At 40.4% G+C, this 22,062-nt stretch overlaps 1 protein-coding gene across 1 annotated transcript in view; it reads left to right on the plus strand.

Moving 5' to 3' along the window:
- Window positions 1-20,598, plus strand: part of FBXL18 (F-box and leucine rich repeat protein 18) — a 908,463-nt gene extending 887,865 nt beyond the window's left edge. The window contains exon 4 of the mRNA XM_044089478.1: window positions 20,051-20,598. Within this exon, the coding sequence (XP_043945413.1) occupies window positions 20,051-20,207 (157 nt within the window). The 3' untranslated portion in view covers window positions 20,208-20,598. The remainder of the gene's footprint in view (window positions 1-20,050) is intronic.
- Window positions 20,599-22,062: the final 1,464 nt, after the last annotated feature.

Raw genomic sequence — 22,062 nt, forward strand, 5'->3', positions numbered from 1 at the left:
TTTCCATGCAGAGATGAGATTTTGTCTGACAAAGGTATCATTATGAAAGGTCTGACAGTAATTATTCTAAAGTCCTTGCAACAAGAGTACATTACTGTCTTGCATCGTGGTCACCCAGGAACTGAATCAACCAAAAGAAGGGCTAGAGGGCAAGTATTTTGGCCTTCTATGTCACAAGACATTGCGAAAACACTTTCATCTTGTTCAGTGTTTAATAGTATTAAGCTACATCAACAGAAGGAACCACTTCAGCTAAACCAGATTCTGGAACTACCTTGGTCGACAGTAGCCGCAGACATTTTTGTGTGGAATGGTCATTATTTGGTGATAGTAGACTTGCTCTAATTGGTTCGAGATTGACCTGCTTCCTAACAAAGCATCCAGTACTGTTATTACTAAGATGAAATGTCATTTTGCAGTCCATGGTAGTCCACACACAGTTATTTCTGACAATGGCACACAGTTTACAAGCCAATAGTTCAAAAGATTTGCTGAATAATGGAACTTTACTCATGTCACAAGTAGCCCTGAGTACCTGCAGTCAAATGGTTTGGCGGAATGTGCAGTTCAAAGTACAAAACAGTTACTAGAAAAGTCAAAATGAGATAATACTGATGTTATCCTGATTCTCTTGAATCTCAGAAATGTTCCTCGTGATAAACATCTTGGTTCGCCTGCTCAGAGACTTCTGTCGAGACAAACCAGAACCACATTACCAATCAGTATTCAGTTTTTGGCTCCATGTGTCAAGAACAACAGGTCAGTGAAAACCAATCTGTTGAAGAAACATTTAACCCAGAAGCCCTACTATGATGAGACCAGCAAACCGCTCAGTCAGTTATGGCAAGGAGAAGTAAGGATGCAAATGTCCAAAGGTTATGATCAGATGGATGTCTTGAAGAGTGTTGGTCTAGAGCCGAGATTGTACATTGTGGAATCAGAAGGAGCCATTTTCAGGTGGCATCAGAAATATTTGAGACCGGTGTCCGAGCCTATACCATAACACACAACCTGTGAGAAAGGCTTTTTCTCTCAGAATGAGTTGTCCGGTGTTCCAGTTCCTGAGGAAGTTCCAGAGGACATTCCTGTTCCTGTGACAAATCCAGATGATGTTCTTTGTGTTTCACTGTTGCAGTCATCACACTTTGGTTATCTGCCTGCAGGTAGTCCTCAGTCGGCCCGAATACCAGAGACTTAGTATTTCTGCGTCAGATGCAGGTGTTTCTTCCATGACGTCAGGTCGTCAGGGGTATAAAAACAGACAGCCAAACACCATTACATCAGTCTTTCTTGCCAAGGAGGAGCCTGAAGCAGAAGCAGTTCGCAAGTGCCGGTCGGCCGCTACCTGAATTTTTTGTTTTCGAGTGAATAATCCTGAAGTCTTCTAAAGCTAAGTACCCCATTGGGGATCCTTTTTTCTTGCTCTAAACCAATGTCAGAAAAAGTTAACAATTGTCTTACCTGTGGAAAGCAAATACCTCACAGAGATTTTCATTCTTACTGCGTCACCTGTTTAGGCCCAGACCACAATGTTCCTCGCTGTTGGTTTTGTGCTTTGTTTAACGCCCGAACCATTCGTCATCGGGCTATCTTTGTCGCTAATTTCTTTCGCTCTCGATCACCATATTCTGAAATGGTTTCGGTAAGCCATCCATCTACCGATCTTCCAAAAAAAATAAGGATAAAGACAGAGACAGACCGCATAGGTCCAAAACTGCCGACGACGCTTCCGTTAAGCTATTCGCTAGTCCGCCGGTACTCGGTGAGGAGCCTTTGCAGCCCCTGATGCCAGTTTCTGTGGATTTGCAGGCCTCTGCTGAGGCCCATTCGGATGGAACCAGCGGATGTCTCTACTTTAGATGAGTCCAGAGCCACTGTGTAGGCACCGGCTTCTGAGGAAGTTTTTCATCCTACCGATGTTCAAATTAAACCGACAACCTCATTTTTTACCAAAACTACTGAGTTTATTGTGCCCAGAGTACGCACTACACCTAGAAAACTGGCGACCAAAGCTCATGCTCAAGCACCCAGGCCACAAAAACAATTGCTTAGAATGGCTGAAGACCTTATTATGCTGATTAGGGAAAGCCAGCCTTCCCCTGCTAAGAGACCTAGAACACCGTCCCCTACAGATTCTACAGACCAGGAGTCCAATGGCTCTGTTCTTTCTGATTATGAAGACATGCCGTTATCCGCATATGAGGATTTAGATGCAGAGGAATCCATTCCCTGTGCCTCCCCTCCAGAGGATTTCCCTTTTGGTGAAACCTTTTATACCTTAAGAGAGCATTTCCATTGGGAATGCCAAGACTATCCTCAGTCCAAAAAGAGACTCAGAAAATTTTTAGAGTTGCCTCAGCACAGGCCCTTGGCTATACCCCCCTGTCCTGGATGTTGTGGCTGATGTTTTTATGGAATCCAGTCTTACTCCAGAGACTTTACCTCCGGCCCTTAGGAAACTAGACAGGCACTACAGAGTACCTGATTCTCACAAGTTTCTTTTCAAGAATCCTACTGCTGATCCAGCGATCATTTCCCAGGGACCTAAAGGTATTAAGGCTACTACAGCCAAAAATCCTACCCCTTCGGACAGGGATTCCAGAAATTTGGACAGATGGGGTAAGAAGGTATATACCTCTGCAACTCTTGCTATCAGGGCATTGAATTGCCAGTTTCACATTTCAGCATTATATTATGGAACTTATTAAACAAAAAGTCGTAACCTTTCCAGATTGTGCAGAAAATAAAGAATTGCAGGAGCTTATGCACTCTGCAAACCAAGTTAGTAAGCATACTTTGCAGTGTGGCTTAATGCCCTAGAAGCATCTTGCAGGGCAGCAGTCACTGGCTCTGTACTGAGAAGACGTACTTGGCTGAAGGAGCAGACCTTGCCAGATCATGTCAAATCTAAATTACTAAATGCTCCTTTAAATAAGGACTGTTTGTTTGGCACCAAAGCAGAAGAAGTTCTTAAAAAGATGGAAGAAAAGGCTAAATATATGCAAACTTTTAAAGAATTCCTACAAGTGCAACCACCTAGATTCAGTAGGCATTGCCCTTCAAAACACTGGTCCTTTCCAGCCCCCTCCAGACCTTCCCAAACAAGACCCAGGGGAAACAGACCACCCACACTGCAGTCTCAGGGTATGCAGAGGTCTAAGCAATGGAGTGCCCCCACTCCTAAAGCAGGGAGTGGTAAGCCACCTCCTTATGGAAAAAGCTCACAATGACTTCTCACCTCTACTTCCCAGCCCTGCCCAATTGCTTGTGCCCCTAGGAGGAAAACTTGCCCTTCATGCAAAAAACTGGATGCCCATTACTCAGGACCGATGGGTCCTCAACATTGTATCCCAGGAGTACAAATTTCATTTCCATTCACTGCCAAACCCAAGCGGGTTTCCAGACCTTCCTCCAAACCAGTGGGCAGAGGCTCAAAACCAAGTACATCCCCTGCTCAATATCAGAGCTATTCAGCCTGTTCCAGTAGAGCAGAAGGGGCAAGGATTCTACTCCAGACTTTTTCTGGTACCCAGAAAAGAGGTTCGTTGGTGCTCAATCCTGGATCTTTCAATTCTCAACACCTTCCTGGTGGTACCAAAATTCAAGATGCTTACCCTGCAACAGCTTCTCCCTATGTAAGCCAAGGATGCCTGGTTAGTCACCCTAGACTTAAAGGAAGCCTATCTGCACATCCCCATAAGGGAGTCATGTAGGAAGTATGTACGTTTCAGAGCAGGGTCTATGCATTATCAGTTCTCTGCACTTCCCTTTGGCTTATCTACTGTGCCCAGGGTATTCACAAAATGCCTGGCTCCAGCCATTGCATACTGCAGGCAGAGAAAAATCCAAATATACCCCTACTTGGACGACTGCTTGATTCAGGCAGACAGTCAGGAATTGCTGCTTCAGCACCTGGCATTTGTAAAAAGCCTACTCACTTCATTGGGGTTACACCATCAACGAAAAGAAATCTCAACTGGTACCCATGCAAAAGATTGTATTCCTGGGAGTAAGCTTGGACACAACTTCCCAGATGGCATTCCTCACTTCAGAAAAACAGGTCTTTCTGACAGATTACTTCAAACAAATGGCCACCAGAACCCAGCTATCTGCAAGAAAAATACTGCAAGCCCTAGGGCTCATGGTCTTTTGTATTCTTCTAATTCCATATGCAAGACTGCATATGAGGAAACTTCAGTGGTACTTAAAAAGCCTTTGGTGCCAACATTCTCAGGACCTGGAAACGGTCATTCCTATCATATCTTGTCTAAAGACAGAGTTCCTTTGGTGGGCAGAAGCATGTAATCACAACAAGGGACTGCCTTTTTTTCTACCCCATGCCGCCCAGACCCTGACCACAGATGCATCGGGTCTACTTCACGTTGTTGTAAGCTGACAATATCGAGTCTGATATTGTCGGCACAACAATATCGAAAGTGAAGAACATCGTGCAAGTAAACGGAAATCTCCATAAGGGGAGATTTCCATTTACCTCAATGTAGTGCAGTCTTGGAGTTGGTATATTTAAGTAGGGGGGGTGTGGTGGGTACAGGGGGGCTTGCCCCACTGCCTACGCCATTTAGTTTTTTCCTTTTAATTTGCTTTTGTTTTTTTTTTACTTTATTCGTTGTTTTACTTAATCGATCAATAAAGTTCGACCTTTATTGATTCGATTAAGTAAACTTTCGATAACGTGATATAGACGCGATGCATCAGACTATGCATGGGGGGCTCACATGGCAGGCAAATGTGTTCAGCGCCACTGGAGCCCAAGTCAAATTCTCCTGCACATCAACCAAAAAAAGATGTTAGCTGTACAAAATGTCCCGGCAGCTTTCAGACACCTACTCTTTCCAAGGCAACTGCTGATAAAAACAGACAACACTACAGTTATGTGGCACATCAACAAGTGGGGGGGGGCATTCTTACCCACTCTGCAGGTTAGCCATGGCCCTGTGGAACACGGCCTTGGACAACCAAATCCATCTACAAGCTCATTTCCTGCCAGGCAAACAAAACTCACTGGCAGACTTAAGCAGAAATCTCCTAGACCCACACAAGTGGAAATTGGAGCCCTTCAACCTTCTGATCCAGAAATGGGGGTCCCCAGAGGTGGATCTCTTTGCCTCCCCTTACCACGACCAGTTAAGGAAATGCTGCACCAGGATCCTTCACAGCCTTTCCCCTGCTGCCCCTTCTCTCAAGAGTTTTACACAAGATAAGACAAGACAGGCCAAGGACAATTCTGATTGCCCCGGACTGGCCACGCCACCGCTGGTACCCACTCTTGTGCAGCCTGACAACGGTGCCACCGTGGCACCTACATCAGACCCCAACCCTGCTTTACCAGCAGGAGGGACAGATTTTGCATCCACAATTGCAAACCCTAAGTCTTGCAGCCTGGCTCATTCCTTAAATACTCCACCAGCAACCCTAAGCAAACAGGTGCTGGATGTCATCCTTGAAGCCAGAAGGACCAGTACTAGGAAATCCTGTGCTGAAAAGTGGAAAAAGTATTTTTCTTGGATTCAGTCTAAAGGAAAGGACACAGCTCTGCCCTCCTTACCTCTAATCCTGGGTTACCTAGCAGAACTACTCCACAGAGGCCTATTCTTCTCCTCCATTAAGATCCATCCCTCTGCCATCTCGCCTCATTACAATACTGAGCCACCTCTATTCTCTCACCCTCTCATCAAACAGTTCCTGAGAGGGGCAAACAAGTTAAGGCCACCAAGGAGAGCACTAACCCCTGCTTGGGACCTTAACCTTGTACTGGAAAAATTTACACTTCCCCCTTTTGAACCTGCTGCTTCAGCAGAGTTAAAATTCCTCTCTTGGTAAACAGCTTTGCTTTTGGCCATCACTTCAGCTAGAAGAGTATCTGAGTTACAAGCACTGATGGCTGTGGAACCCTTCATTATTTTCCATACTGATAGGGTTTCCCTCAGGACTAAAGTGGTGTCCAGTGTGGCTCTCAACCAGTCCATCCATTTGCCTACCTTCTTCCCTAATCCTCAGAATAAAGGGGAAAGGATCCTGCACTCTTTGGACGTGCACAGACAGCTCGGGTTCTACCTTGGTAGGACTAAGCCTTTCATAAAATCTGACCAGCTGCTAGTCAGCTTTGCAACAGGGGCAGAGGGGCAAGGCCATTTCAAAACAAACCATTTTCAAATGGATAGCACACTGCATCCATTTCTGCTACAAGCACCATGGAAAACCAACCCCTCAGGGGGTCAGAACACATTCCACTAGGGCTACATCTACTTCTACAGCATTTCTCAGGGGAGTCCCTACCAGGGACATACTGGAAACTGCTACCTGAAGTTCTGTACATACCTTCACCAAGCATTACCACCTGTCTATATTTTCCAAATCCAGGGCAGGATTTGCTACAGCAGTCTTGCAAGACCTACTAGCCAACCCTAACTCTTCTTGACTGCCTCCACCCTTCCTCACCTTTGGGAATCAACCCAAGAGTGATGACTGCAACAGTGAAACACGAAGAAAATAGTACAGTTGTGTACACTTACCATAAATGTAGATGTTTGAGTGTATTCACTGTTGCAATCCTGGTTACCCACCCTTCAGCCCCCTGGTTTTCTCTATCTCTTTGTCTCTCCTCTCTATGGCTATTCCTACTGGTATGGGTATTTACTTTTTACTGGTGGTGTTTTCCAGACTATTTCCTAGCTCCCATTTTGGGGACTGCTGACATTTGGGGCAAGAAAAACTGATGTAATGGTGTCGGCTGCCTGTTTTTATACCACTGATGACCTGACGTCATGGAAGAAGCGATAGCATCCGACACAGAAATACTAAGTCTCTGGTATTTGGGCCGACTGAGGGCTACCTGCAGGCAGATAACCCAAGTGTGATGACTGCAACAGTGAATACACTCGAACATCTACATTTATGGTAAGTGTACACAACTGTACTTTCCTGATATGAGTTGTGGACCGCAGATTGTCCCTGTTGCTAAATTTGTTTCCAACTGTTATGTTATGAGATATGGTTGAATCTCTAAACGCTGTAGCAGATGTGAAGCAACTTGGACATGAACATTGTGTTTTGTTTCCAGTGTATATAGTAATGCATGCCTGTCTCAGATATTGTTTTGTATATAGGGCAATCTTTTTAAGAGGGAGAATATAGATCAGTATGTGTGTATGTACCTTTAAGAAGCTATCCAAGGGCTTGCACAAGTGTATAAATATTGAGCAAGTGCGAGACTGACTGCCATTTTATTGTTAGCTGTTGAAATGTAAGCATGTATATATGTAAGTTCTGTCTGTTAACTAGTTCATTCATATTTAATGATGCTGCTGTCCATCCAGAAGTGTCTCTATGCATTAAAGCATCTAAAAGAAAACCCCAGCCTTCTTGTCATGTGTGTTAGAGATGAACGAGTGACAATACACATCTCTACTGCATTAACCTACAACCTTCTTTTCATCTCTCCCCCTCAACCAATCACCTATGTCCACATTTCTACTAACCTTAAGTCTAATACAACCAAATATTTAACACTACATTTTTTTCTTTCTCTTAACACAATTATATCTATTTCTCTAAATTGTCATTTATGTTTTAGATGTTGTGAATGGAAAACCTCCTAATGTAAATTATTATATCTCAGACAAATGTGATACAAGTGTATGATGATCAATAATTTTGATTGTCTGCATATACGTTTTATTACTTAAACTTTGTATGATGGAGCTTTTCTCCCCAGGCCTCCACTGAAAAGGCGTCTGTCACCCAGTCGGACTTTCCCGATCACCAAATGTCAGTAAATAAATATCAGTGTTCTTAATATCCTAAATAGCCTTGCACCTGGTAGAAGGAAGAGACCAAAAACAAATAATACAATTTGGTTATCCAGAAAGAGTAGAATACTAATGCAGGATAGAGGAAAAAGTGTGGAAGGAAAGGCAAGAATATAAAACACCTCAATGTCTTGAAAACTTCAGAATGCTTCACAATCAAACTTAAAAAGCAAATAAATGAAGACAAAAAACTATACTGTAATATATTTCAGAATAATACTACACACAACCCTAAAAAATTTTGGACATCCATTAAAGAAATTTTACATCCCGGCCAATAACACCATTCGAAACTGCAATACAGTTCAACTCTTATTTTATAGATAGCATAGAATCTCTAAACAAGGATTCTTCAATATCTAATCTCAAGCCTGTCCAACAGCCACACATCAACACATCTTCTTTCACCTTCAAACCTCTGCACACATCCTGTATAAAACTACTCTTAAACTTGAACAGTGCTCTTCAGCTGATGACCTTCCAAGTGAGTACCTAAAAATAGCAGCCAGTAACATTGCCTATGCTGTCTCTATCCCTATAGGGTCAGTCCAGGAATCCCACGTTCCCTCTCTCTGGAAATAGACATACATTATCCCTTTGCACAAAGGAGGAAATTCAACACACATTAATAACTGTAGACCTATAGCAGTCTTATCTCCCCTCGCCAAAATGCTTGAAAAATGTATTCAAAAACAACTGCTAGACTGTCTCCTGCAGGAAGAACTCATGTACCCTACACAACATGGCATCTATCCTTCCCATAGTGCTAACACTTCCCTTCTAACCTATATCGACACTGTCAATAAAGCTAGAGAAAACAGCAAACTGGTCTCTTCATTATTTCTAGACTTGTCTAAAGCCTTTGACACAGTTGGTCACAGCAAACTTTTACTTCAAATGTCCTCATTGGGTCTCTTTCAGACCACCATTCTGTGGTTCAGAAGCTTACCTGTCCAATAAGTATCCGTCAGTAAAATGGTACTCCACGCTGTCTCCTTACCTGCCTTTCTCCACCGATGTACCACAGGGCATTTTCTTTGAGCTCATCCTCTTTAACATTTTCACCAACACCCTCTGTACATCCAGACAACAGGACACATTAATACAATATGCAGATGATTCCACTCTGATTTGCACATCTAACATGGTAAATTACTCTGGGAAACTTTTAACAGCCACTGTAACATGGCTCCTAATTCACGCTCAACCCAAAAAAGACCAAACCACTGCTTTTTTCCCCCCAAATCCCTCTCACATGAATAAAACAAAATTTCAAGTCCTCTCTCTTGATAATACAACCATTGAAGTTACTTTTCATAGCAAATTATTAGGAGTGATAGTGGATGATAATCTTAGATTCGACCTGCGTATACAAAATTGCATAAGAAAAACTCATCAAAAACTATGGATGCTTAAGAGACAAAAACATTCTCACCGATGCAACTAAAACCACACTTGCCACTAATCTTCTCCATACACTTCTTTATGGCATTGCCATCCTCAGTAATCTCCAGGCTTCACAAAAATTAAAACTTGAACAATGCTATAACAAAGTTGCTAAATTTGCAGCAAAATACCCCTTTCAGAATCCACCACTGTATAGCACAAAAAAGCCTAATTTGGCTAGAACTACATCATCAACTAACATAAACAACTACTTACCACCTATAAAATTATCCAGCATCCATCTGCCTGTCCTGCACTAAAAAAACATTCTACACAACTATGTTCCCAGTTGGTCATTGTGATCCAGTGACCAAAAACTCCTGTCTGTCTACAAACCTATCAAATCTGCTGTGCATTGTCTGTACTCATACAAGGTTACTAAGGCCTGGAACTCCTTACCTGCATCCATCAGGTCATTGCCATTACTTCCATCTTTCAAAACCACTCTGAAAAACTTCCTATTTAAAATGTGGCTCTGTTCTTGCTTAAAACCAGGATAAACTATATCCCTAAATGTAAAGAAGTACTTTTTCATTCCTTATAACTCTTTACTCTCCCTTCTTCACTTCCTTACTTCTATCAAATTCTCTTCCCTGACTTTCTCTCTGACTGTACCATAAGCCTGTTTTACTCTCACTTAATATAGCAATTCCTGTTTGTATTAGACTGACTTACCTTTAATTTCTCTACAAACTGTCTAAAAATTTCTCTAAATATTGAATAATTGTCATATAACTTGAATCGATTATTAATCAATGTTTTTAATTATTTAAACTGCAGATGTTTTTGTTTTATTTTTGAAGATTGTAAAATAATTGTCCTTAAAATGTTTTGTAATAATTTGGAGCTTTTCTCCCCGGGCCTCTGCTGCAAATGGGCTTCTACCCAGTTAGGCTTTCCTGGTAATCATATGTCAATAAATAAACTGAATTTTAGACCCATACCTGTTTAATACCGAAGCAAGCCATAGCAAGGGGGAGTGGTGACATTTGCAGGAGGATGCCTCCTCAGTCTGCCTGTCATCAAGAGCCAACTATCTTTTCTCTGACTTATTTAGTTCTACTGAAGGCAGGAGGTGCTCTGAGTGTTGGTGTTAAAAAGGTAATTATGATTCACAAACACACACTGCTTTGTAATCTCTGAATTTGGGAACCTTCATTCAACTTGTGGTATTGGATCTCTTTACAAGTGTGGCAAGTAAATGCTTTTACATTATTTTTTAACAGTCTTCTTCTTCTTTCAGCTTTTCCCGGTTAGGGGTCGCCACAGCGGATCACCTGTCCACTCATGATTGGCAGTAGAATTTTATGGTGTCTAGTTGCCAGCCCGGTGCCCAACCTTCCGTGGAAGGCACATAAAAGCACGCACACATGCCTAGGGCCAATTTAGAGTGCCCAATCCACCTACAGCATGTCTTTGGGATGTGGGGGGAAAACGGAGCACCCAGAGGAAACTGGAGCACCTGTTGGAAACCCACGCGACCACAGGGAGGACATGCAGACTCTGCACAGAAGGCACCCCAGCCGAGGATCGAACCGGAGAACCTCTTGCTGTGAGGCGACAATGCTAACTGCTGCACCACCGTGGCCGCCCACATCATTATTCCTTGGTTTGCAGGAAGGTGTTAACTGGTGGCTAGGGAGTGAGGTGATGAGCATTGTGAATGAATGGATTATATATCTGAAGTTTTATAAAATAGTGTGTGCCAGAGTGGGTGCACATATATTTCTGAGTTTCTGATTTTCCAGAATTTTTCCAAATTCTCATTGATGGGAAGGATGAACCCAGGTGAGATTTCAAGTAGGTTCTTGTAAAAGACCAATATACACTTTAAGAACATATGTTATTTACTGCTTAAAGTGATTTTGTGGCAGTTCCTACTGGAGTATTTTAAATTGTATAATGTGAAAGAGAGTACATGGTTGCCGAGTAATTTTGCGTTGTGTGCTTTTCAAGATTATGATCATATTGGTTGACCTTGTATATTAGTTTTGAGGCTGTATTATTATGAGTGAATAGAATTTAATGAAACTTACACAAGGCTAATCAATTTATGCAGCTGCAAGACAAGTGCTTTCTTACCTGATGTGACATAGCTGCATTGTCACTGTGTGATATTTGTTGGCAACATGAAGCATTACAGGATCAGTGCTTATGAAATAAAAGGAAATAGTTGAGACAGCACTTCATTCATGACATGTGGATGCAGTGATATGAAAATGATGATAACTGATTACAGTCATGTGGCCTTTAAACTCTCTATAAGTGATGCAGCATTCCTGGCACATGTGCTTCTACCTTGCTTCTACTTTAGCCTTTGTAGCTCTGTCCCAAATATCTTTTTTGTTTAGTCTGTGTGCATCTCAGCCAGCCCAAACCACAAAGTTCCCTAGTCTTCACATGACCCTTTTGTTCCCTAGTTCTGCTAGTTTTTGACACCCTCCTCTTTAGAGGTGTCTCCCTTTTCTAAAATATTTTACATTTTGGAGCACCTGACGTTTTTGGTAATTCATGCAGGCAGGAGTTGGGAAGCTTGGACCATTACTCAAGACTGGTTTACCTTTCTGCTTAGCCTTCACTCACCTAGTAGGTACACTGCAGTGGTAGTGCTGCAATCCCAGATGACCAGTGTGTGCTTCCACATGCCAAGTCCAGTTGCCATGCTTCTACTTTGCTTGTTGAGCCATAGTGCATGTCTGTCAGCTATTTCCTCACTGCATGAGGGATATCTCAGTTTCTCTTTATTGTCATTTCAGAAACAGGCCCAAGATTATTGCCATTCTAATCTTGGGGTGGACATTAACTGCTCACCTTCACCTCCTGCCCAGCCATTTCTTTTGGCAAGGTCACTTGTCACACCTCGGGGAATGAGATTGCATTCTGGTCTCAGTCTCTCTGGGACACAGAGCTGACTTTTTCCTAATACCTTTGGCCACTTTCTAGGCTTATTCTCTATTACTGTTTTTTGCCATGACAATCAGGCCTACATAATAGGGTTTCTATCACGTAGCCGAACTTTTACAAGTTGGAACCACATATGGTCGAGAACATAAGTTCGAATTTGTAAAAGTTCGACCATTTGAATGGAAATCTCCATAAGCGGAGGTTTCCATTCTGTTCAGTGTGGTGCGATCTCGGAGTTGGTATATTTACGTACCGGGGATGTGGGGGGTGGGCTTGCCCCCCTGCTTACAACAATTTATTTTGTTGTCCGTTGTTTTTTTTTTTTCCGTAGTTGAAGTTATGTAACTTCGAACATAATGGTTCAACCATTAGGTATTCGGAGTTATAGAACTTCGACTATGTGATATAGACCCTACATACTACACTGTGTTGGCCCATCTCACAAAGAGACATTTACAGTTACTGGCATTTATGTGTAACAATGATACATTACAACAACTCTATGTACAGGGCTGAACTAATGTGCAATGGAGCCCCAGGCACTGCTTACTGTGTCCCCGCAAGAAAAAGAAAAACACATCCTACAGAGCTCCCCTCTGTTTCCCCCATGCTGGGCTTCCCACATTATGCACTTTTTTTTTTTTTTTCCATTTCTCACATTTTATCTTTTTTTCTTCAGCTTTTTCAAGAAGGTGTAGCTTTATATATGCTATAAAATGCTTTTTAAGTTTTTTCTCCTTTTTACTCAATGATGGCTTGAACAGAAATTATGATTAAGGAAAGAAATTCAATGTTGTTGTTCAGAGCTTTAGTTTTTCTTGCATCTTTTCAATATATTTTCTTGACCAAGACAGCACAGTAATAACCATTTAGGAAATAACTCAGTTAAGCCGATGCCCTCAGAAGCCATAGGAGTTGTAGATGCTATGGGTTGCATTTTAGAGCATTTCTCAACCTTTTAATCCAAAAGTGGTCTAAACAAAAATCTTGAGTAAGAAAAAGAATTTCAGTCTTATTTTTTCTTTCACTGAAGACATAAGTTGTACCCAGGGCTTAAAATTCAAAGCTGACAAAAGTAGTAGCTCAAAATAAATTAGCACGTCAATTGTTGTGAGGATGCACAGATCCTGTATGGGAATACTGCCTGCCTCCCTAATCCCCCCAAACAAACAGTCACTGCCTATGCAACCCTCTAGTGTTAGATTGGGATGAAAGCAGAGGTTCAGATGGCCACAATCATGTATTTCAAGTGACTGCTGGAGTACATATACATAGCATGCCTACTTGCTCCTCGATCCTAACCCCCAAAGGCAACCAGCTGTATATGTGCCTGATGTTTGATTGTGAGGAAAGTGAAAATAAATAATGATTGCAATAATGTATTCTACTTTGCTGCTACCAGGCAGTACACTGCCCCTACAGCAGCTAAAGTAACTTTCTTTGTATGCCTCTGAGGTCTGTTAGAAAAGTAAAGGAAAGGATGACTACACAATTCCCAGCCCCCACATAATCTATGGCAAATTTCTGTACACAAACATCTGAGCCAGGGATGTTTTAGAATGTTTGTGGTTGAGGGCAGAGGCCATTATCGGTTTTGGCATAACAGGGTCATATCACAACTACATTCAGGCTAAAGAGTGCAATCAGAAAATGAAAGCATTTTTTCCCTAAATTTTCCTCAACCAAAAACAGCTTTTTTGGGGTCCCCACAGTCAAGGATGATTAAGGGTGCCCCCTTATCCATTTATACAGTCTGGGGAGTGGGGGCCACCAGATTCCAAGAAGATCTAAGTATATGAATGCTCTGTGACATATTTTATGCCTAACTTTTGAAATATAATCACTTGTTAGCTACATTTTGTATTGATACCCAGAAGAATAATGTGCGTCTTCCAGCATTGTTGGATGTATGCATTGATACAAATAACTGATATTTTTTACACACACACACACACACACACACACACACACACACACACACACACACACACACACACAGAGCAATGCTAGTGTTGTACTTATTTCAGCAAATACTTTGTACAACACTAGTACTGCTACACAAGATCAGTGAGTAGGGTTACCACCTGTCCCACTTTGTGAGGGACAGTCCCTCTTTGGGCAGTTGTGTCCTGCAATTTTAGGGCAAAATTATTTCCTATAATTTATGTAATAGTTGTATAAACAGTTATTCTGTATCTGAAACACCTAAATGTTATAAGAAACAGAATAAGCAACTAAAATGCTACAAGAATAAGCTTTTATTTAGGCAATAAAGTGAAGTGCTATCCTTTGTACTGGCCGTGGGTATGTTTTGGCCTGCAAAATCTGACGTTTGTACCAAAAATGTCCCACTTTGGGCATGTGAAAAGGTGGCAACCCTATCAGTGAGTGCTGTTTAGCAGTCATCAAACAGCAGCAGGAATAAGTCATTTTTATTTACCTCACTGAGTAGTAAATTAATACCTATCACTATCCCTGATTTCACAGATATTCCTGATTTTGCCTCATAATTTTGCTCTGTCACAATACATCCAGTCATCAGAGTTTTATACTTATTGTCTAAAATTGCATGTTGATGTAAAATGTGTTAGTCTAGTAACTTTTAAGTGAATTATAGTAATATTTAAAATGTGTTCCTCATTTTAAGACTTAATTATGTTATCATTTTTATCACTGAACAGAATTCTTCAGCAAAGACGTTGAGAGTTATAGTATCAGTTGTTTTGCCAGAATGTATAAAAACCCTGAAAAAGAAACCATCCCTGAAGATTAGAAGCATCAGCTCTTCTTAAATTCCAAGGTTTGCACTGAGATCAGTCATCCTGGGTTGCTGATGTCTCTAGTGCTTACTTTGTTTATGTTCATTACAGCTTTGCCCTAGCAGGGTCATATCACAGTCTTGTTCAGGTTAAAGGGTGTAATCGAAAATTAATACATTTTTTCTCGTCATTTTTCCCCAACAAACAGCAGCTTTTGTGGGACCTCCACACAGCCACTGATGAGTATGGGGCCCCCTGCACCCACAGCTATTGGAGGTACATAAAGCTGGCTATGTTAATTTTAGTGAAGAGGATGTCCACCAACAGGGCTTAACTAGGCCAGGGGCATTTTGTCATTGGTAAATATTTAATGAATTTGTAAAGCTTCTTACTTGACATAATATTGCTACTGTAACTAAATATCTTTGAATTTTGAAGGAAATAATAAATAAGAGTTATTACTTACCTGCTTTATTAAGTATTCAAGCTTGCTGTACTAGCTTTTGCTGGTTTAGCATACATGTTACCAAATAACAAGATAACATAACCTGCAGTGGTTGGGGGCCCCCAGTGACCGCAGGGTTCGCTGGTGCCTATAACCGGCTGTGCATGTAAGGTTTTGAATGCCTTGTTCTACTGACTCTTTCTTCATACCCTAGTCCCTTAGTCTCTTCATCATTTTTGCAGTTCTTCATTGTATGCTATTTATTACCAGTCTTTTACTTGCATTCCCCAAAACTGAACACAGCAATTTTTGATGTTCCATTATTAATGTCAGTATAGTAGAAAGATGTCTTTAGCATCTGTAAAATCATTTTCCTGTGCTATGCATCTCCTGAACATTCTTTTGGCTTTCACCACTGCTTTTTTAGTTTGAATTTCTCATTTCAAGTTAAGGTCACTATTACTCCAGTTTCTGTTTCTCTTAGTGTTGGTTACCCTTTCAGGAGTAATTGTTTCCGTGGGACTTCACCTTTCTGCTGGAGTGTTTAACTTGCATTTTTTAACAGTAGATACCAGCTGCCATCCATCATTCTAAACTGTAGGTTAATGAAAAGAAGAGACTCATCATTGTGTTTCCCTATATAGCCTTTAACCACCTATCCTAGTTCTTCCTTTTACTTCTCATTCCTTAAGTCACATACTGGGGAGGAAGTGTTCACTTTCTGAAATAAGTTAGTGCTCCCTCTTTCTGAAAGATTACATCTGATAGCAGAAAATAAATTCTAGATTATTCTCAGTCATCTGGTAAGATAGGGTTTGTGAGAACCTGAATGTCTTTAGGAAATGGATAGGTGAGGAATTCTCAGAAGAAAAACTGAAAATCTACTGTAGCATACAGGATAGTTCTTGTCTGGTGACTACAAATTCCCCACTACGTTGTTGTCTAAAGGGGAACTGCAGTGTAATTCTGACCAGCACAATGCCCCCAGCCAAGTGTTCATTTGTAATTTTTAATTTCCAGCTTTTATACTGCTGTGAAATAACTCTGTCATTGTTTTAATTTCAGTGAAACAATCTTTAAAGGATCCCTATGAACAAGGACTATCTGTTTTTTTAATCTTGTCATGGAGTTCTGTATAGTTAAAACTTGTCAGCAGCACGATAACTACGCATTACTAATTGTGATTTTTTTCTAACTCTGAACAATCTCTTGGTGGAAAATGTTCTGATACGATCTTTGTTTCTAGCAAAGCTAGATTTTGCCCATAATATACTGTTAGAGCACAGCTGATGCGATTAATCTGCCTTGGTTTTTCTACTCAAATCACAAGTTTCATTAATTTAGAATGGAAATCGTGAAAATTACTAAGTTTGAGAATCCTGGTTAACAACATATTTGTATCCTAATGTGTTACGCAGCCTTAAAAAGTGTTTGCTAAAGTGAAAACTAGTAGCAACTATGACAGTGTAGCCTTGTGTGCAACTGTGACAGTGTAGCCTTGTGTGCAACTGTGACAGTGTAGCCTTGTGTGCAACTGTGACAGTGTAGCCTTGTGTGCAACTATGACAGTGTAGCCTTGTGTGCAATTTTGTGAGTTTCTAGTCCTATTTTCCTTCAACCTTCCTTCCCTGAGTTAGCCACCATATGCTGATTTGTCCTTCCTAAGTTAGCCAGAGTATTCTGACTAGTGAATTGCTTTCACTAGCTATCAAGTTTCTTTACTTTTGGACTGCAAAACAAAGTATAGGTGTATGCCTCCAGGGAATAGCAAGAATGCATCTGCAAATGACCATATACAGTAAACGAAGTTGTAAATTTTGAGCCTGAATAACTATGAACTTGTTGGGTATAAAATAAAGTTACAGATATCTTGCTATATGTGTTTTCTTTGCGATCAAAAAACTTTCAAATGTGATATGCGAAATGATTTAAAAGCAAGAGAGGCAGATTCCTGAAGAAAGTATCATGAGATTTCATTCAGCCCATCATGGTGTGCAGTGAGGTAGCTGGCTAGGATAGAAATGCTAAAGAATGGAAGAAACTTTGGTCATGCTTTTTTAATATGTAAACATAGGGATCATTCTTTACAGAGGCAAATACATTCTGGAAAAGGAAATGTATTTAGAGTCTAGTTGTTCTTTAAGGAAAGTTATTGCAAAACATTTTGAAAATTATTGGATGAATTGGAAGCTGTTTGGAATCCAATTTTCCAAACTACAAGTCGTCTTCCTTAAAATGGCTGGTCGTCTCTTTCAAAGTTGTTAATATATATTTACAGTGTTTGACTTGTATCAGGATTTGTTTACCCTGCATTTAATCAGAGTTTGAATAAACCCTTACTGAAAGTGGTTTCTCTTCCAAAACAGTAGAATGGCTTTCAGCATACTACTTATCTATGGCCCTTATCCAAGGTCCTGAAAAAATAGTCTGTCATCTTTGATTGAACATCTAGATAAGTATGGACTTCCCTGGCATATGCATCATGGCTTTAGGAGGAGATTTAGTACTCTAATAGCCATTCCTACATTAAGAACACCCTGTACATTGATATGGAGTATATGTTGCTGACATGCTGTAATTATTGTTCTAAAAAGGGCTTTTAATCTGTCAGCCACTCTAAGCTGACTGGAAAATCTGGAAAGTCTAGGCTTTGGCAAGGACCAATTTAACTCATTATTGATCATCTTTAAAAGGGAGACCCTTTAAGGTTGAATCAAGCTCTGCTGTCTCAAGATGCTTTCATGACAACTGTCAGCCAGGGTTCAGTGCTTGGTTTTCTACCGCTTTCAGTCTTAATTAGTGACATAGCCCTTACACTGGCAGAGTTAAAGATTTCCATGCATTTTTTAAGGAAGGAGATCAAACTAGAAGTTTAAAAACGTTACTCGCTTGATTTCAGCAAACTCGGACACTGGCTAGAAACCAGCTCTCATAGGTTATAAGAATTGAGCATTCATAAGATTTCAGATCCTCTCAGTCATCCAACTGACTTGCTTAAACAGTAGTAATATTTCAACATATGGCTTAATACTTTCATTCATGCATCATGTGAGTTCCAGCTTAGATGGAGTACTTAAAACCCTTAAGCTGAGCTGTACACTTTGTAGTCTGCCTTACTTTTGAACCAGGGAAATCTATTGGGTTTAACATGCTTATGCATGAGATCAAATAATCAAAAGTGCTTTCAGTATTTGCAGTAAACTTTACACGTGGCAGAACTTTTGTGTTTTATCAAAAAAAACTATCCTGTTTCTTATAATGGGCAAAGTCACTTTATTATTGGCCACTCCTGTCTTCAAATGTTTACATCTAGCCAAGACTGTGTTATATACAGGAATAAACCTCTGATCTATTAGTGTTTCAGTCTAGCAGGGACGACTGGGGGTGCCCATCCTCAGGTGGACTGCTCTCACCATGATGCTGTCCATGCTCTGTGCCTGGTGGCAGCTGAGGACACACAGAAGGATGTTGCCCTTAGTGGGGGAACGGTGGACGACATTAGCTGAGTCACCTCAAAGGGAGGGTCAGTACACCAGCACATCCCCATTAAATGCCCTCAGATCAAACATCAACAGGCAACAGTTCAGAGACAGGAAAGATTAAAGTGTAAAGAAAAAAAAATCCAGGCACATATCATCATGCAGACCAGGGGCACATTAATCTCTTCACTACCCCCAACACTTTTTGGTATAAATCCAGGAGAGTTAGGCAAACCAGACAATCAAGAAGAAGCTGCAGCCTCCCCCTCCCAACAAAAAAATTGCATCTGGAGTACTGCCTTCCATCAGCTCTTAGGATATGACTCTAATGTTATCTTTATCTATTAAGGCACGGCCAAGTAGCATTTAAACTGGAAAAGAACCTGACATTGTGGCTTGCTGTTGCTAAAAAGGCCTGAAACAAGATCACTCTTGCAACATGGAATAGCTACATTGTATATTAAAATTAGTTCTTTTATATCTGAAAGAGTCCCATAAGTGAATTGGCCAACTTGAGGAGGCTGCTCTGTGGTGCCTTTCCTTTCCTTTTTGCTATAGGTTTATGACTTTTGACTCAATATATCAGTTTAGCAATGTATCACAATTAGTATTCAAACCAAACTATATGCACTACTAGTAAATTATTTTCTGGATAACAGCATTTGTTTATCATATGCGTTTAACTGGTTCTGTCTTGCTGGCTCTTATCTGGGAGTAAAACTTTCAACTAACATTTCCCTTTCCCCAGTGTTAGTTTTAACCTGGTGTTCTAATCAAGTAAGAAGAGGTGTGGGGTTTAGGGGGCACAGCCCCCCCCCAAAGACAATTTTGGCTTCCATTACTTTGGATAGGTTCATGGTTGATGAGTGCCATGTTTGATAGCTGAGGATGTTGTATGACCCAGACCCATTTAAAATTATCAGGACTTCAGTTTATGATTCCCAGCAAATTTTATATCATCATCTTACAAATATGATGACACAAGTTAAAAGCAAGCTGCTATGGTAAGCATGGGTCCTGCACACTGTAATCAGACTTTGAAACCATTAATTTCTTACGTAGAATCAGTTTACTAGATATCCTTTTTTTTTTTTCCAAACTCAATGGTTTTATATAAAAGAAATATAAGTTGCATTAACGATATTGTTTCTTTTAGTATACGCAAGTTATTTTTCCTTTTTCTTTTAGTTTTCAGAAAGAACGACCAGCTTTGAATGTTGTTATCTTCCCACTGCTGCATGAGGGCCTTGCTGATGATATTAGAGATGTTCCTATGATGCATCTGGATGAAATCACCTTATTCAAGAGTCGAGTTGCAGAACAACCACCCAGGCTGTGGTGGTGATACAAATTTTATGTCATCTTCCAGAATGTTATATTTCAGTTTTGAGATTTGGAGAACATCTATTAACTGAAAGTCCTCTTCTTCAGAAACAGTTTTGACAGAACAAACACATTTACTATTACAAACTTCATATAACAGAAAGCAGATAGTTTGTAACCTGCTATGCCTGCATAAGTTCTTAAATGTAACATTGTTTCTGTATGTAACTGTCATACTCTTTTGCTTATCGTTGTTTTGTATATACATTGTCTAACAAAAGAGGTGAGAAGTGGTGTATATGGTCTATTTCTGTATTAACAAAATCCATTTTTATTGTGATTTATTTCATTGTATTTGCATCACTGTTATAAAGTGTAAAATGCTTTAATTAAACTGTAATTTTGCAGTGCCATTGTATAGGAGATGCAGCATTCATATATGTGATAATATGGAATACATAACTTCCATGGATTTGGTTCACATGACAGACGTGTGGGTGTATGAATCAAATATCAGTATAAAAATAACATTTTGCTCAGGAATGGAAACTATATTTTATTATATACTTCTTCTCATTTATGCTCTCCGTACTACTAATGCACTGCTTCATCTTCAGTGACTAATATTATTTTGTAATTTGTCCTGGATAGCCTAGTGAGTTGCTGACATGATTTTGCTTTTCATCTTAGGCTTCTTCCCATAGGTCTTTGGGTCTGTAGAGTGCGGCAAATTGACATTTCATTTTTTTTCCCCAGATTTTTTTCTCTGTTCATTTATGAAGAGAGTACTCTGATCTGCTTTGTTCTTTGAGAATTGCTGGAGAGAATTTCTATACATTTTAGTGACTTCCTTTGAATTGTAATATTTGCTGTCTTCTAAATGAACTTTTACATACTCTATTTTGTTTCAGTTAAAGCAGTAGTTAAATTAGCTCTGGTTCCGTGGGTGGGGTATACTTTACAACAAATCAGTTTTTCACCTTTGTCAGGAAAGTTCCATGCTCAAGGACATCCTTGCATCCAGGCAAGGTATATTGTGATATAATGTTTTGGCTACATAGCAGCATTCTACTCTGGAGTCTTGTGGTCTTCCCCTGGTTTTGCAATTTGGAACTGAATTCTTCTTGTGATCAGTACAGTTTTGTTTTGCTTGTCCAAGTCTAAAAATTCATGTCTTTTGGTAGCCTTCGGATTATTAGATGTAACCCATATTGGCTCTGTTGTCTGGAGAACATGCATGATATTAATGACTCCCACAATTACCAGAGGTTCAGCAACATGCATGACATTAATGATTCCCACAATTACCAGAGGTTCAGCAACAGGCATGACATTAATGACTCCCGCAATTACCAGAGGTTCAGCAACATGCATGACATTAATGACTCCCACAATTGCCAGAGGTTCAGCCCTGCTACTTATTGTCAAAGGAGAGAGAAGCTTTGAGCCTACTTCGCAAAGATGGTGATTGTCACTAAAGTTTTACAAGGAGATTGCCAGGAAGGCCTTTCTTGCAGCCCAAGTCAGTTATCAGAGCAATGCCATAAGGACTAATACTCAAGAGGCCAGGTTCTGGCCTGAACCTTGTATTTTTTTAAACGGTTTTATTGTTGTTGCATGCAGCAGACAAAGTCAGTAACTTTATACATACATACATACATACAGTAATACTGTCCTCATAACATTAAACTTTTTCCACTTCTCTTTGTCCACCCAAGACATATAGCAGTATTCTCCTTATTTATTTATTTATTTACATTTATTGACCGGGAGTGTCCGACTGGACGTAGGTCCATTTTCAGCAGAGGCCCTGAGAGAAAAGCTCCACAGTTAAAATATACAGACAGTAGTTACATTGGATTTACATAGCGATTAAC

This window comes from Protopterus annectens, chromosome 12.part0 (assembly GCF_019279795.1).
Source record: "Protopterus annectens isolate FY-2018-M chromosome 12.part0, PAN1.0, whole genome shotgun sequence".
NCBI lineage: Eukaryota > Metazoa > Chordata > Ceratodontiformes > Protopteridae > Protopterus > Protopterus annectens.